This window comes from Mycteria americana, chromosome 6, assembly GCF_035582795.1.
Source record: "Mycteria americana isolate JAX WOST 10 ecotype Jacksonville Zoo and Gardens chromosome 6, USCA_MyAme_1.0, whole genome shotgun sequence".
Taxonomy (NCBI): domain Eukaryota; kingdom Metazoa; phylum Chordata; class Aves; order Ciconiiformes; family Ciconiidae; genus Mycteria; species Mycteria americana.
The window spans coordinates 16,179,067-16,193,042 of NC_134370.1; the positions used below are offsets into that span (position 1 = coordinate 16,179,067).

At 47.8% G+C, this 13,976-nt stretch overlaps 1 protein-coding gene across 14 annotated transcripts in view; it reads left to right on the top strand.

Annotated features, from left to right (window-relative positions):
- BTRC (beta-transducin repeat containing E3 ubiquitin protein ligase) overlaps positions 1 to 3,577 on the top strand; it is a 118,862-nt gene extending 115,285 nt beyond the window's left edge. For all 14 annotated transcript variants that reach the window (XM_075504676.1, XM_075504677.1, XM_075504681.1 and 11 more), the window contains 2 exons: positions 2,013 to 2,206; positions 3,231 to 3,577. In XM_075504676.1, the coding sequence (XP_075360791.1) occupies positions 2,013 to 2,174 (162 nt within the window). In that variant the 3' untranslated portion in view covers positions 2,175 to 2,206; positions 3,231 to 3,577. The remainder of the gene's footprint in view (positions 1 to 2,012; positions 2,207 to 3,230) is intronic.
- Positions 3,578 to 13,976: the final 10,399 nt, after the last annotated feature.

Consider the following 13,976-nt stretch of genomic DNA (forward strand, 5'->3'; position numbering starts at 1 on the left):
GCCTGAGACAAATGTGTGCCTAGTAACCTGTAGACTTAATTTAACTGGTGTGATTTCCTCTGCATTTTCCAGCAGTGGACAGCCAAAGTGCCCCAGCTAATTATATTATAAATCAGAAGCGGTGGGATGGAAACACTGTAGGAATCTCAACACATGGATACTCATAAATCCCCATTTGATAGCGATGGAGGGGGCCAGAAGAGGGGGGGCAGAGGAGGCTGTTGTGGTGCTTTTAGGACTTTTCATGTTTATGACAACAGGGCGTCCTTATACCCGCTTACCCATGGTTTGGTTGGTTTTTTTTCCTCTTCCCTCGGCCTCCAAAATTAAACCTGGCTGCACAATGAACATCGTGAGTCTCCTGCTGCTCGTGTTCAATTTTCAAACAGTAGGAGGAAAGTGCACAGATAACAAATGCTCGCTGCATGCGAGGTCCCTTCCAGTTTTGTCTTCCGTTAGCTGGAACAGCAGCCACATGAATTTGACAGAAGCTTTCCAGGCACAGAATAAGCACACAGTTCAGCTTTCCTTAGGAGGTTCAAGTCCTTGTGGCCTCAACTTAGGGTCTACAGTCTGCTTATTGCCACTGCAACAGCAAAGGGCAGGTGCTGTGTGGAACTTCTAGGGCAACCTTACTTAGCCTACAGTGACTGGGAGAAAAAAGGGAGTTTTGGAAACAGGCTTTGGAATTACCTCTCTTTCTCTCTCGGCATCTCTGTGAGCAGTCCCTCAGTGAATCTGACTGCCATAGTGATATTTTTTAGCAAGAACTTCACTTACTTCACTGTTACAACACAGACTCTGGAAAAACATTTCTCTTTGGAATGGGTGGGAAGATAGAAACCCATAAGGTGTTTTTAAGACAAATTTCAGTTATGGTTAGAAGGTCAGAAAGGTTCCAATGACTGGACGTTTTTTAAAATCTATCTTAAAAATAGCATTTGACTTTTGTGTGTGTGTGTATTTTCAGTTAATATTAATTTTAAAATGTAAAGTTTCACTTTAAAGCAGCTGTTGTGCTTTGCAAATGGAGATATATTTTCGTAGTCCTGCCATAAGACAGAGGCTTCCCATTTAGTAGCTAACAATTCCTTTTTGTCTAAATATTTGAGAAACCTGTATTTTCAGTACTAAAATGTTTTAAAGCATGTTTTTTTCCTGACCCTAGGCCCCTTACAACATGTGAGCACTAAAGTGAAATATGTATTAATAGAAGAGACAGGGCTCACTCGCATCATTTCTGTTCCCTTCTGACCAAGGAGGCCACTGCTTACTCTTGCAGCAGTGTAAGCACCAAGAAAAAATAGGCAACACAAAAGGGAAAGCATAGTGGATTTGCTCTGTGATATCCAGGATCTTGCCGTTACCTCCTGTTAATTACAGTCTGAACTCTTGCCAAATCATCATGCCATTTCCACTCAGCCTCAGAGCAGAATGCAAATTGCCGATAAAGAATGCCCTTTCTAGTTCATATTTTTAGAACTGCTTAAGAGGAATTATTACTGTGTCACTGGACTTTACAACAGGCTCCTTAGTGTCCTCCAGTATTAAGCTCTTTCCTCTTCAGCAGCAGCAACGGTGCCAAGTCTTGAATGCAAAGTTCTCATCTCTCCCCCTGTAACCTACTGCATCTGGGAATGCTGTGATTTTGGGAAAGAGTTTCACAATGGAACAAGGAAGACAGCGGTCCTATCAGCCTTGCCAGACTGAATTGTGTGGTGGAGGGAGCTTGGTTTGTTCTGCACAATGCGTGCCCAATATTGGGTTTTAAGGAGTAACAGGGTAACTGTAATGTAAACTTCCTGCGAGTCAAGTACTCAGATATGGCAAACCCTTTTCACTGAAAGAGGGCTTAATTTACACTATGTGATGGTGATGCACAGTGTGTCCTGTGGGATTTACTGAGAAATGAATGTAACGCTAGAATGCAAGCCCAGGTTCATCTTCCCTGCTCCATCTCAGGTGCCAGCAAGATTGTGAAGTAACATGCTGTTTCTCCCGCTTGCATTTAGGAGCATTCTGGAAGAGTCTTTCGACTTCAGTTTGACGAGTTCCAGATTGTCAGCAGCTCGCATGATGACACCATCCTCATCTGGGATTTTCTGAATGACCCAGCTGCCCAAGCAGAATCCACTCGTTCCCCGTCCAGAACATACACCTACATCTCAAGATAAATAACACTACACTGTACCTCACACTCGCACAGGTAAAAAAATACTGAAAAAATTAAAAAGAGGCTCAGAGGTGACACTGGATGTAGTACGAGCATGCTGCTTGAATAACTAGCTGGGTCTATCAGTATTTTTCATCTTGGTTTAACAGTAATTACACTGTCCTGTAAAAGGATAGGAATGGTTTTGATACCTTAGAATAGGGACTTTATTTTAGGATTTGTGGCATGTGGCGCCTGTGAGTTCCCCTGAAGAATGCCTCCTCCTCTGTCCATCATCATCAATAATTAAATCAGCTATCACTGCTGTCCAGAAGGAAGAGGGTTTCTGCAGAGCGAGTAGAGCAGCTGCTGTCTAACAAGGGGATGCAGATGGCCTGACCCTGGGCAGTTGTCACCAGGCAGGAGGGTTTTGCCAAGCGTCAGCTTTATTCCCTCCCTCTGAAGTGGTGACCATTCTTCTCACTCTGCAGCAAGCTGATTCAAGAGAACAGTTTGGCTAGGGGAGGAGATACTGAGGCACAAGCCCAGGCAAATTAAATCGAGATGCATCAATGTGCAAAATCATTTACTGACAGGGCCTAGCCCTCGTTCTGTCTAGCACAGCATGGGTGTTAAATTGTTCATGTCAGAGCCTGGCTGGTTTGCTCATCACCTTACCCTTTTGTCTTGGCCAACACAATGTGGGGAAGACATAATGTTTTGTATATTTGGGTCAGTTGTAGAGTGGATTTGATATATGTGAGTGGAGTGGGATAGCATGATTGCCCACTTTGGTGGATACATGCACCATTACTGTTAGTAGCTTGAGAAAAATTGCAGAAGAGCTGACAGACTTCTTCAGCGGGGTGTCCACAGTGAAATTTTCCCATGAAAATGCTCTATCATGGGGCACATCCTGTATCCTGTTTGATTGGTAAATATACAGTGGTGCTCTGGAGCTGTCAGATCAGCCATCTTGATTTTCTCAAACACTCTGGTCAATCGGGTGTTCTTTTAAATCATTAAAAGGTTTAGTACGAATGGGGTTTGTTTGGTTTGTTCTGTTTTTTGTTCCCAGGACTCATTTAAGCTGCAGTATTTAAATTATCTGCCAATGCCAGGACAAAAGAACTATCCACGTAACCAATACTTGCTGAAGAGAGAGGCTCTCAGACTTGTTTCTGGAACAAAGTTGGCATGCGGTTGATCTCAGACAGGGTCTACTCAGCGCGGCTGACTGCTAAAGTGCTGCTATATCAGAAGATGACTTTTATCTTTCATGAACAGTTAACATTTTTAAACCTTCCCATCCCTTTCCTCCCTTGTCCCCCTCTTCCTGTTCACTCCTCTTCCCTTTTCCCTGTTTGGTTCCCCTCCAAACCCAGTCACAGATGTCCTATGAATATATTTAAGATGTTGCCAGAATGTGTTGCTTTGCTGTTAAGCAGAAGACTTATAGGCACAATGCACCCTGCTGAGAGAGTCACTTGAGGGTGGGTGGGAGGGTGAGTGGGAAGGAGGCTGCTACTCTCAAACTGAAATCAATATCCATTGCTAGGCCTTTGAAAAAGCATTCAGCTCTGAAGAGCAACAGAAACACTTATAACAGCCAGACCAGCCCCCACCCCCCCCCGACTTCCCTGCGGCTTTTGGCTGTTCTGACTGCAGACCTATTTTTTGTGGAGAGAGGACCCTTGAAATTTGACTATTATGAGCCAAATCCATCTCTTTCCTCTCCTGCCTGCTCTGCTAACCCTTTGGAAGCTGAATGTGTATTGTAGTCTCCCTTAACATCTGCTTGGCTGGGGAATGCTAGTCAATGAAAAGTTAAACTCTCTTCTGCCAAAGTCCCAAGGATGATGGACTGGGGCTGAGATCCCGTCCACCCCCGCCCCGGGTGAAATGTTGGCCCAGGGCAGTATTTCACTAGCAAAGGGATTGTCTGTACCATCTTCTTCCTACTGTTCTCCCTGAAGACAGTGTGTTGCTGATTGCTTATGAATCATTCTGTAAACTGGAGGAAGTTTGAGGCTGGGGTGAGGAGGAAAGATGGACATTGCTCCTTTCTTTCCATTCCTTCTCCCCTCAGAGAGGCTGTAGCTGGGTTCTGGAAGAGGGAACTGCTAAAAACCTTGTGGAGCTCTCAAGATTGAGCCACCCTAGAGTGGAGACACTACACAAACACTCTGGCCATGACAATAAGATTTTGCTCACATGAGCACCAGTGGAGCACAGTCCCCTGGTGATGGCAGATGGGTAAAATGAGTATGGCCATGAGTACAACCAGTACAGTTAGCAGTGGCTCCAGGCCAGTTCTGCAGCATTTCTGGGGCTGGCCTTGCTGGAAAGCCTATGGAGGGAGAGCTTTTGGTGTGCTTCTCTAACCTATGTGCATGCTGCATTGCAGTTTAGGGACACAGGCTGATTAGTCCCTTTGCTGATAGCTGAGCTGGGTCTTTGCTTTCTAGCTGAGGCTTTTGCAAATTGCCATTGTTTAGAAGATAAATATAGCCCTGAAGAGGAGGGACATGAGAAACAATTCTGCATGTCTCTGAGCTAGACAGAGAGGTCTGGGGGAAAAGAGCTTTTTTTACAGAGCTGGAAGGAATTGCAGCAGGCCTGCATTTGGACCAGGAAAGACTGTGAAAAGCAGTCCCTGGCCATTCCAGGTTTGGGCCCAGATCTTCCACTGTAGGTCTTGAATAACCCCCACTGCCTTAGTGGGGAGTTGCTCCAATCCCACAGCAGGAAATTGGGGCCCTTCATCTCTGGGCTGGAGGGGTTTTAAACAGGCTTTGTTAAAACCCTCTAAACTTGGAACTTGGCAGATGGGAATTTTTTTTAAGCTGTTCTCATCAACTTCACTTTGCTGGGGAAGCAGTTGCATTGTTTCTAATTGCTTGGGATGTGCTTTTTCCACCAATGAAATTTTGCAAGGAGCTGGGCCAAGAGTCCCCAAAGAGCAGTCCAGAGGGCTTAAATCATTTTGGTGACAGCTAAGACAGACAAGAAGGCGATGGAGTTATGGAGGAAGGGAAAGCTGGTGCTTGGGGAGTAGTGCAGTTCCTGAAGCACGTGGGCAGCAGTGTTGAGCACTCAGCTCCCTGTATTTTCATTGAGCCTAGAGACTACATCAGTTCTTTCTAAAGAGTGTCTCAGAGCGTGTGGTGACACTCCTGTTTTCTGTTTGAACTATTACTGTAAAAGAGTCAAACAGGTTAACAACTCGACTCTGTTCAGGTAACACTGACAGTGTGACTTACCTCTGCAGGGTCATAAAAGTTCTGAGTCACAATGGTAAGTTCATCCACAACTAATTTTGGCACTACTTTTAAGTCTAGGAAGGCTGTTTTGGATTTCGGGCAGCTCTATGTATCAGGCATACTGCAGTCCCAAAGCCAAAGTGGTAAGGGAGCAGAGAGAATCAAAGTTTACATCCCAAACTTTGCTGAGTTGAAGTTCTGAGTCTTATTCTTATTTGAACACTGTTCCTCTAAGTTCAGTTGTTACAAGGTCTGCAGCATGGTTGCATTATCAGCAGGGGTTTATATGACCTTGGCTGCAGATTTAATAGTTACTTTCCTCAGTTTGGTCATCCTCTGTCTTTTACATTTAGGTTATTGTAGAAAACAATGATTTGTTACTCCAGCCTCTGAAGGCTGCAGAACTTCCTAATATTTTAGTTGCATCTTTGTGGGCAATACCTGCAAGGATGCATTTTATTTTGCTAGTTGAGGGAATCTGGGAGAACCGGAAGACTGGCTGGCCAAAACACAGAGAACACCATTGCAGATTGTCCTTGGTTGTCATAGCCCTGCTGCTCCATGCTGCTATTCTGTAACTTCTAAGCACTGTTGGGTCTTCAAGTGGTACCGTAGTTTGAACTCTGCTGTATAGAGCTGTTTAAGGTACAGTTAGTGAGCAACAGCTGAGATCCATTTTTGGCACACGGTAAGAACAATGTCTTACCCTCAAGAAGGGACTTGTGTCTGGGTACTTCATACAGAACCGCAGAAGGGTGAGGATTCCTACCCCACTCCCTGAGTTGTACAAATTTTCTGATAGCTAAGAAGGAAACTGAAGTTAACTGATCTAACTTGAACTTGAAACTGCCGCAGCCTGACATTTGGTGGTGTTTATTGTGCACCCAGGGAGGAGCAATCTGGTAAGTAGATCTCCCAATGTCAGAAGAAAGTGGCTTTTTCAAACTTCCCCCCCTTAGGATATGTGTGCGTGTGTGTGTGAGTGTGCAAGAGTGCATGTGAGAGAGAGGTTTCAGCATGAACTGGATGGGTAATCCCTCAGCCAGGTTGGAGTAATTGCAGAGTTTATCATGAAAAGAACTAGAACGTGCCTGCTGAAAGGAGATAAAAAAGGGCTGGAAGTGTCTGTGGGCTTTAAGTGTTGCACATCGCTTTGAAATTAAATGAAATACCTCTGCTGCATAGAGATCGGCACTTCTCCCACAAGTAGGAAGCTCACACTAGCCTTCCCCCTTGGACTATGGGATGGAAAGTACGGGAGGTGTGGGACATTCAGAGCAGGACAATCCGTTATGGCCACACCGTCTCCTGCTTGTGACTCCTTCGCAATAGGGCACAGTTTTGCTGCAAAAATTTCTCATCCTCAGAGGAATACAGCTTGCTTTAAAATATGCAAATAGAAAATGGCATGAAGGAATTTGCAGCGAGAAAAATTCTGCGTCTGTCTCCTCTGGAGCAGCTCCCTCTGCTCCCTGTTAACATTCAGGGACAGACACATCCGCTGTTGGAACGGAAGGATTCAGGTGACAAGTTGAGAAGTCTGTGATCATCAGAAACATTGAAAGGCTTTATGCTTGTTTCTAAACTGGAAGCTGACTTGGACCACCATGCTCTACCTACCCGCCACCTGCTCCTGCTCCAAAGGATCCTTTTTTTTTTTTTTCCTTAATTTTTTTTGAACACTGAAAAAGCTGGAGAGTATCATGTGCGTTTCTCCACTCCCGGGTATGTGCTTCGTGCCCCTGCCACATGTTCCTTTCTTAGTCTGAGCAGAGCTCCAGGCTTGGTTCTGAGTTTTTTGGCATCCTGGCTCCGATGGGAAGCATATTTCCAGGTTGGGCTCTTTGCCTAACTTTGTTAGCTTCCTTTAACACCATTTTAGATCTGTCTTTTGTGGCTGATGAATCCTAAATTCACCTGGGGAGGGAATATTTGTGTTTGATAAATCACAAATACTAGCAGCTCTTCCTAGCTAGAGAAGCGGACGAAAAGGAGCAGCCAGCCTTCCTACTGCAGGCTTGCTCTTAATTGTGGGAGGAAAAGGAGGAGACAACCCAAGTGATTGAAAGTTAGGAGGAGGTGCAGGGATGGAGATGGATCTCTACAGAAGTAGGGACAATGCTGAAAATAGATCTCTTAGCTTGTGTAGTTGACTCACAAGAATAGAGGTTTTCTATGAGGACATCAAAAGTCATCAGGAGGTAATCAAGTAAGGCCTACAACTGTTGGACTCGTCAGTTGATGCCCCCTTTAGGTTGCGCTGGGAGCATAAGGAGAAAGGAATGGTCTAAGCTACACTTGCCAAGAGAAGAATGAACTTTGCCAGGGTCTCCAAGTGGCATGCATGATGCATCTGACATGCTGAGCCTTGCCCTACTGTTGTTCCCCCAAAAGCAATAAGCAGCAGCTTCCCAGAAGGAGGGGGGAACAGCAAGCGACCCAGCTGTCCCCAAAAGAGGTCTCCATATGAAATCCCTCCATCCTCTTGCCGTCAAATGCCTACGGGATTGATTTGCGTGAGGGAGGCACAGTCTTTCTGTCCCCACTTTTAATTCAGAGACTCACAGAAGCAGCAGGCCCTTGGGTGCGTTCCCTCTCCACAACCCCAGCAGTGGGCTGAGAGGAACAGCTGCCTGCTGAGGCTGAGCATTTGGCTTCCCCTCCTTTCCCCCTCACCCCATGGTTTTTTTTAAATGAGGTGTAGCCAAACTACTGGCAAATTCCGAAAGCGGCTGTCCCAGGGTGAACCTTGGCACGCTGCCAGAATAAATCGTCCTTTGTCTTGTCAGAAAACTCTTCCTGTGACTTTGTGCTTGTCACAATACCGCTGGGCTTCCATATTTGTGGTCCAGCGAATATCCCATGGGAGCTGGTAACACTGGTTAATCCTCAGTGACGTTAAGCCGATATTCTCAAAATCAGAGGGATGCTGATGTACATGGATGTACAACAAGCCCTTTAGATATTGTAGCCAACTCCTAAATAGGTCCCTTTTTTAATAGCCTATCACCCTAAAAGATACCCTGATTTCTGCTCAAGCAGGAGCCAAGTGCAGCTGTGGCCAGAAAATCAGCCTGAAATACCAGTCTTCATCACAGAGCAGCTCTGCTCGTACCTGTATGATGAATAACAATTTGTTGCCTTTACAGGCACAGTGTTTTAATCTGCTGGCACTCAAGCACTGGTTTACATCTGAGCAAAGCTCTGGGTGCAGGAGGAGGGCAGGCCAGCCTGTCCCAGGCTATTTGCAGTGGCTTTTTCAAGGAGCTAGCTGTGAGAGTTTTTTGGCAAGTCACTGTGAAAATCTGGAGCTGCTTTTGAGCGTAAAACTTTGCTTTCAGCTACTTTGTCTTTATCATGTGAGGCATTGCAGGGCTCAGCCTTGCCACAGTTTTAGCATGGCAGAAAAATAATGTGGACCTCAGCAAAGCGTAACAGATCCCATTTCTCCCAGTCATTTTACATCACTACGTTTAGGAGAGCTGCATGCCTGCCAGGCCAGCCTATGCTGCATCACTCCTGCCTGCTCAGGCTGAGGTGGGTGTGGAAGTGGGAGAGGTGAGAAAGAACATGGTTTCTCCAGAGTTTTCTGTTTGTTACTCTGCTATATTTGTTATCTGGATTCTTAAGTAATGAGTGCTTTGAATTTCGTGATTATGTTACGGTGATGTGTAGTTAATGTACTAATGTTCACTTGAGCTAGGATCATGGTAACAGTGTGGTTTGTTTTTTTTTAACTGTTCAGAAAATAACTTAAATACAAATACAAAGATTAAGCTGTGAATCTCTCCTGTTTTCCTTCTGGGGTGAAGGACACTGTCAAAATATCAAGCCTGTATCTTCCTCGAGCCCCGTGTATGTGAGTCACACTTCTGCTACACGTGCCCTGTACACGACATTTGCAGCGTGAACACCTGGAAGTGCTGCGGCCGTAAGGTGGACAGCTTTGCCCCAAGGCCTGGGTAGATGCAGCTTCACAGGACACACGGAGTCTGCGGTAGCCAGTCCCACCTCCGAGCTGCCACTCATTGATGAATGCAGCATAAAAGACTGCTCCGGCAGTCGGAAAAAAACACTTATTCCTAAAACCACAGCATACTTTTTAATTAACAAACTCTCCATTCATAGCTGATGGCCTCTGGCTGGGGCCAATGAGTCCGCCCCGTAAGCCAGAGAATGGATGTGACTGACACAGAAGAGCTGGAGCCATCCTGCCCATTAAAAAAGTGGGGGGGAGAAGCTATAAAGACTTTGTGTTTTTCTGGGTACTGTTGCAAGGTCCTGGTAGGAGAAGCACAAATTTGTTTTATAAGCTAATCAGAATCCTGCTGTTCAATAATGAGTGAGTAATTGACATATCGCAGCACCGCCACGCAGCTCCATGGCTGGGGATGCTGTCATGCTTACGGCTCGCCCGAAATTTAACGCAAGCACCCTTGCCCTCAGAATACCTTTCTCTTAAAAACGCTCCTCGGATCTTTCCGTTTTACTTAACAGCCCCTTTTAAAACAAAGGCCACCGCAGTTTTAAGATCCTGACTCCTGGGGTGGTCAGAAAACAAACAAACCCCGCACTCCCGCCGTCTCTCTCCCTGCTGGCTCCATTCTTGGGAGCCAGCGGGGGACTGGAGATTGCGAAGGCTCCTGCTTTTCTGAAGCGCTGGGAGCAGGATTCCCGTCACTTCCAATCCACGTCTCTCCTTGTGACAGGGTTCCCAGCAGCCGCGTGCTTTGTTTGGCAAGGGTTTGGGGGTTTTTATATACATATTTACACCACTTTAACCTGTTCAGCTCCCTCCCTGCTCTCCTCCCATCGGATAATAGATTTGGAAGAGGAATTGTAGTGACAGGCTTCACCCATTGTTTCGGATCGGTCTGTAATGCAGGATGCAACTTGAATTAAACAGCCTGTGACTGCCAGCACACACAAATGAGACCCCTTACCTTTCATACTCAAAGTCCTGGGTCTCCGTGGGTACCCAAACAACACACATACTACCCAGTCCTACGTGAAACAGGTTCTCCTTGTGAGTTATTTCTAGTCATTCCTTAGCTAGTCCTTCCCCTTCTTCTTGATGTTTAAAGATGAGGATCAGAATATTTATTCCAGATTTCTAGGACTGGGGCAGTGCTGTGCTGGAGGGCACGGGCTGGAAAACTTCTCCCAGGAATTCTGGCGTTGGATCCAAAAACTCAAGTACTAAAGAGAGTCTTTGAGAAAGAAAAGCAATCTCAATTGTAAATTTCCACTGGAAAAGAATGAACACCAGACAGCTTATCTTAAATAGATTCAGTGGTTAATTACCCTTTCTGTTTAAAAATGTGTGCCTTATTTCCACTTCAAATGAAGGAGGAAAGTAATGTTTACCATAGCTTCAAATTAACAGCATTTGATCAACCTACAGCTTTAAAATGAAATCTTCTGTTGGTTTTTTTTTTAATTATTATATTATATACATGCTTTCAAGGGTATAGTAAGCTAGTTTTTGGAAAGGGTAAATTGGCCAGTTTAGACCCGCTAGGCTAGAATTAACGTAATTCTTACAAAAAATGTTTAGGATTAATTCAGCGCTTGGGTGGTGCTGCGTTGGTTTGAAGAGGGTTAGGATGGCGAGCTCTTAGCAGGAGGCAGCGTGGCCGGGGAAACCAAAGCCCTGAGCAGATAGACATGCTCTAGTGCTGCCATTGATTTCTGCGGCGAGCTGTCCCGCTGTCCTGGCAGCCCCGGGCTATGGGCTCTGCCTCTGGCAGCGTCCTGGCCCCGTTCGTTCAAAGGCCGTGTGCGGCGGAGCTCCCCCCGTGCAATGGCAGACCTGTCAGCGCCCAGGAGGGTGTGGAAATGATTCAACATTTGGTGGGAATAAGATGCCACTCCTGGGCTTGAGAGCCTGGTGCTCTGTCTGTATAGCTGTGCCTGCAGAAGATTTCTCTTTTCCAAGTGCTCAAGTTGCTTCACAGCCAATGCACACCCTGCCCAGGACACTGTCCCGGGAGGAAAGCACCTGCACTGCTGGAGGAGAAGACTAGCAGAGGAAAATAAGATCCTGCTTCTGCCAACTATTCCATGCAAATCTAGCATAAGCCACTAACGGGCTGCAGAAATCTGAGATCTCAGCCTGTCCCCTTTGCTGCCTGATCCTTCCTTGGTGAGAACAGCTGAGGACATCTGATGGACAGGACGTGATGCTCTTCTAGCAAGCTCCTGGCAGTGCATGTGTGTGAGTACCAGCCACTTTGCTTTGCCCTAAGAGAGCCTGAACACATATTCATTATATCCCCAAGGGATGCTCTTTTTGTTTCTCAGCAGTGTTATCGTCCCATCCTGAGCTTCGTCTCCTAAGTGCTTTGCTGACATGCACCTGGCTGGTAGGAGCAGCTAGAAATCTCCAAACCAGCAGGGAGGTTGCTGAGCTGTGAGGCTGATCTGCCAGGGACCACTGAAGTTCAATAAGGAATATGACCAGGAAAAGCTAGGCTTGAAAAGGCCTTACCTGTACAGGTAAATAGCCTTCCTGCAGCTGGAGACTGGAGTTGGATGGGCTTTCCAGTGCAACAAGGCAGAGACAGCAGCCTGAGCAGTGCTTTCACTAGGGACACTGCTGAGTTTCTTCTGGAGGCCACTGCCGTTTGCAGAAAACTCGAGCCCCTGGTTAACATGACGCAGCTGTCCAAAACTCCATGTCCCACGCCCAAAGCACCCTGCTGGCATTTACAAAGGCAGATCAATGAAGGCTTCTCCTCCAAGGGGGCAGCAAGACAGGGAGGCTGCCGGAACATCTCCATTTCTGCTGTGTCAACTCCGAAAGGGCAGTGCCGGCAAACTGCTCTGACCTTTCAAGCTGCGGCGATGTCTGCGAGCAGCTCTGCCTGCTGCGCCTGTGCTGCTGAGTTCCCTCTCCTCCAGCGCAGGGAAAGAGGTTGGTGGCTGCTAAGCAATGCATCTTTTCACCTACATTTATTTGAGCCACTTACTGCTTCTTCGTGGACTTTGTTCTGGTTTGGACTAGATGGTGCTGGGCAAACACCAAGAGGCACCGCTGAACACCATGACCTCCCCGAGGGATTTCCAGCTCATCTTGGAAAAGGGGGCAGACTCTCCCAGTGCATCTTCCCCGCTGCTGCATTCCCCAGTCCTGCAGAAATCCTCAAAAAAATACCATATTTTTGTGAGTGTTTTATGTCTTTGGTGTGGGGTCCTGCATGGCTGGCTCATGGTGGCCAGTGCCTGGCCCTGGGGAGCTGGGCAGAGAGGCAGGAGGCACAAGGCGCTCTGCCATTGCAGCCAGGCTGGCTCTGTCCTTCCCCTCCACACAAGCTCCTTGGGGCAGGATGGATCCTGCCTCTGCCCACACCATGGGCAGCTGGGCTCTGCTGGGACCCTGCACAGCACCACGCCGTCAGCTCAGGGGAAGCCCTCAGGAGAGCACGGGGCTCCCAACAGCATCTCCGTCCTCCTGGCCTTGGCAAATGCCATCGCTCTGTGCAGGATGCGTGCTGGGACCGGCTCTTCTTGCTGCTCTGCCTCTCCCAGTCCTGGGTTTCTTTGCGTACCCTAGGCGCTGTGTGTGCAATGCCTCGAGGAGAGGAGGTGTGTGAGCATCCCACGGTGTGGAGTGCTGAGACAGAGACAGCCCCAGTGCTGCCTCTGGGGACCAGGGCAGCAGCAAGGCAAGAGTGGGACGGGAGCTCCCAGGAGTTGAAGTGGGAGGGGATGGGGATGGTTTGTGGGCTCACAGCTGCTTTCCCAGCCAAGGAGGGTGTTTTAGCCAGGGAGTCCTTGCACAGAGGCAGGGAAGTAACAAGGATGCCTGTAAATTGTGGAGACAAGCTCCCTTGCAGCATGGAACAGCGGGTGTTTCTCGCCGGCACTCGTCCCTGTCTTATCATGTGCCACCGTCACCGGGTCAGGTCACAGGAGTGTCTCCAATTAACCCAGCTCCCTGGTGGCCCTTAATTGGCACCCCAGGCTTTCCTCCTCCTCCTCCTTCCTCCCTCAGCACGTGTTTCTCACCTGTATATCTGCTGCTAAACCTCTGCTCCCGGCATCCTTGTCGCTGCTGGGAATCAGTGGCAGTAACCCAGATTTACCCCCTAAATCAAGGCAGCAGCCATCCCCTGGCTTGGAGCACCATCCTGAGGATGTCCCTGCTCAGTCCCCAGCATCAGGCTGCGTGGCTGGAGGGGGGCTGTGGCTGCGGGGCAGAGCACTGGGCTTGGGGACAGGTAAGGACTTCAGTGCAAGAGGGGCTGGGAGGCTCCAGGAGGTTTTTTAGGTGGGTACTTGCTGGGATGGCTCTGGATGGGCGGGAGATGGCTGCTGCTGTTTCGTCCTCTCCCTGTGGCAGAGACCACTGGACTGGACACGTTTAACCCTCTAGCTGCTGATCCCAGAGACAAGCCATGTACCTGGATGACCGGAGTGGGACCGTGGCTGTGGCACACAGCATGGCCTGGCTTATTGTCCTATCCTGGGTTTGCTGCTTTGCCCTGTCTTAGCACAGGGCTTGGGGTGAGTTCTGGGGGTGTTTCAGGCTGCTCTGCAGCACTGCAAGTGCTTTGGGC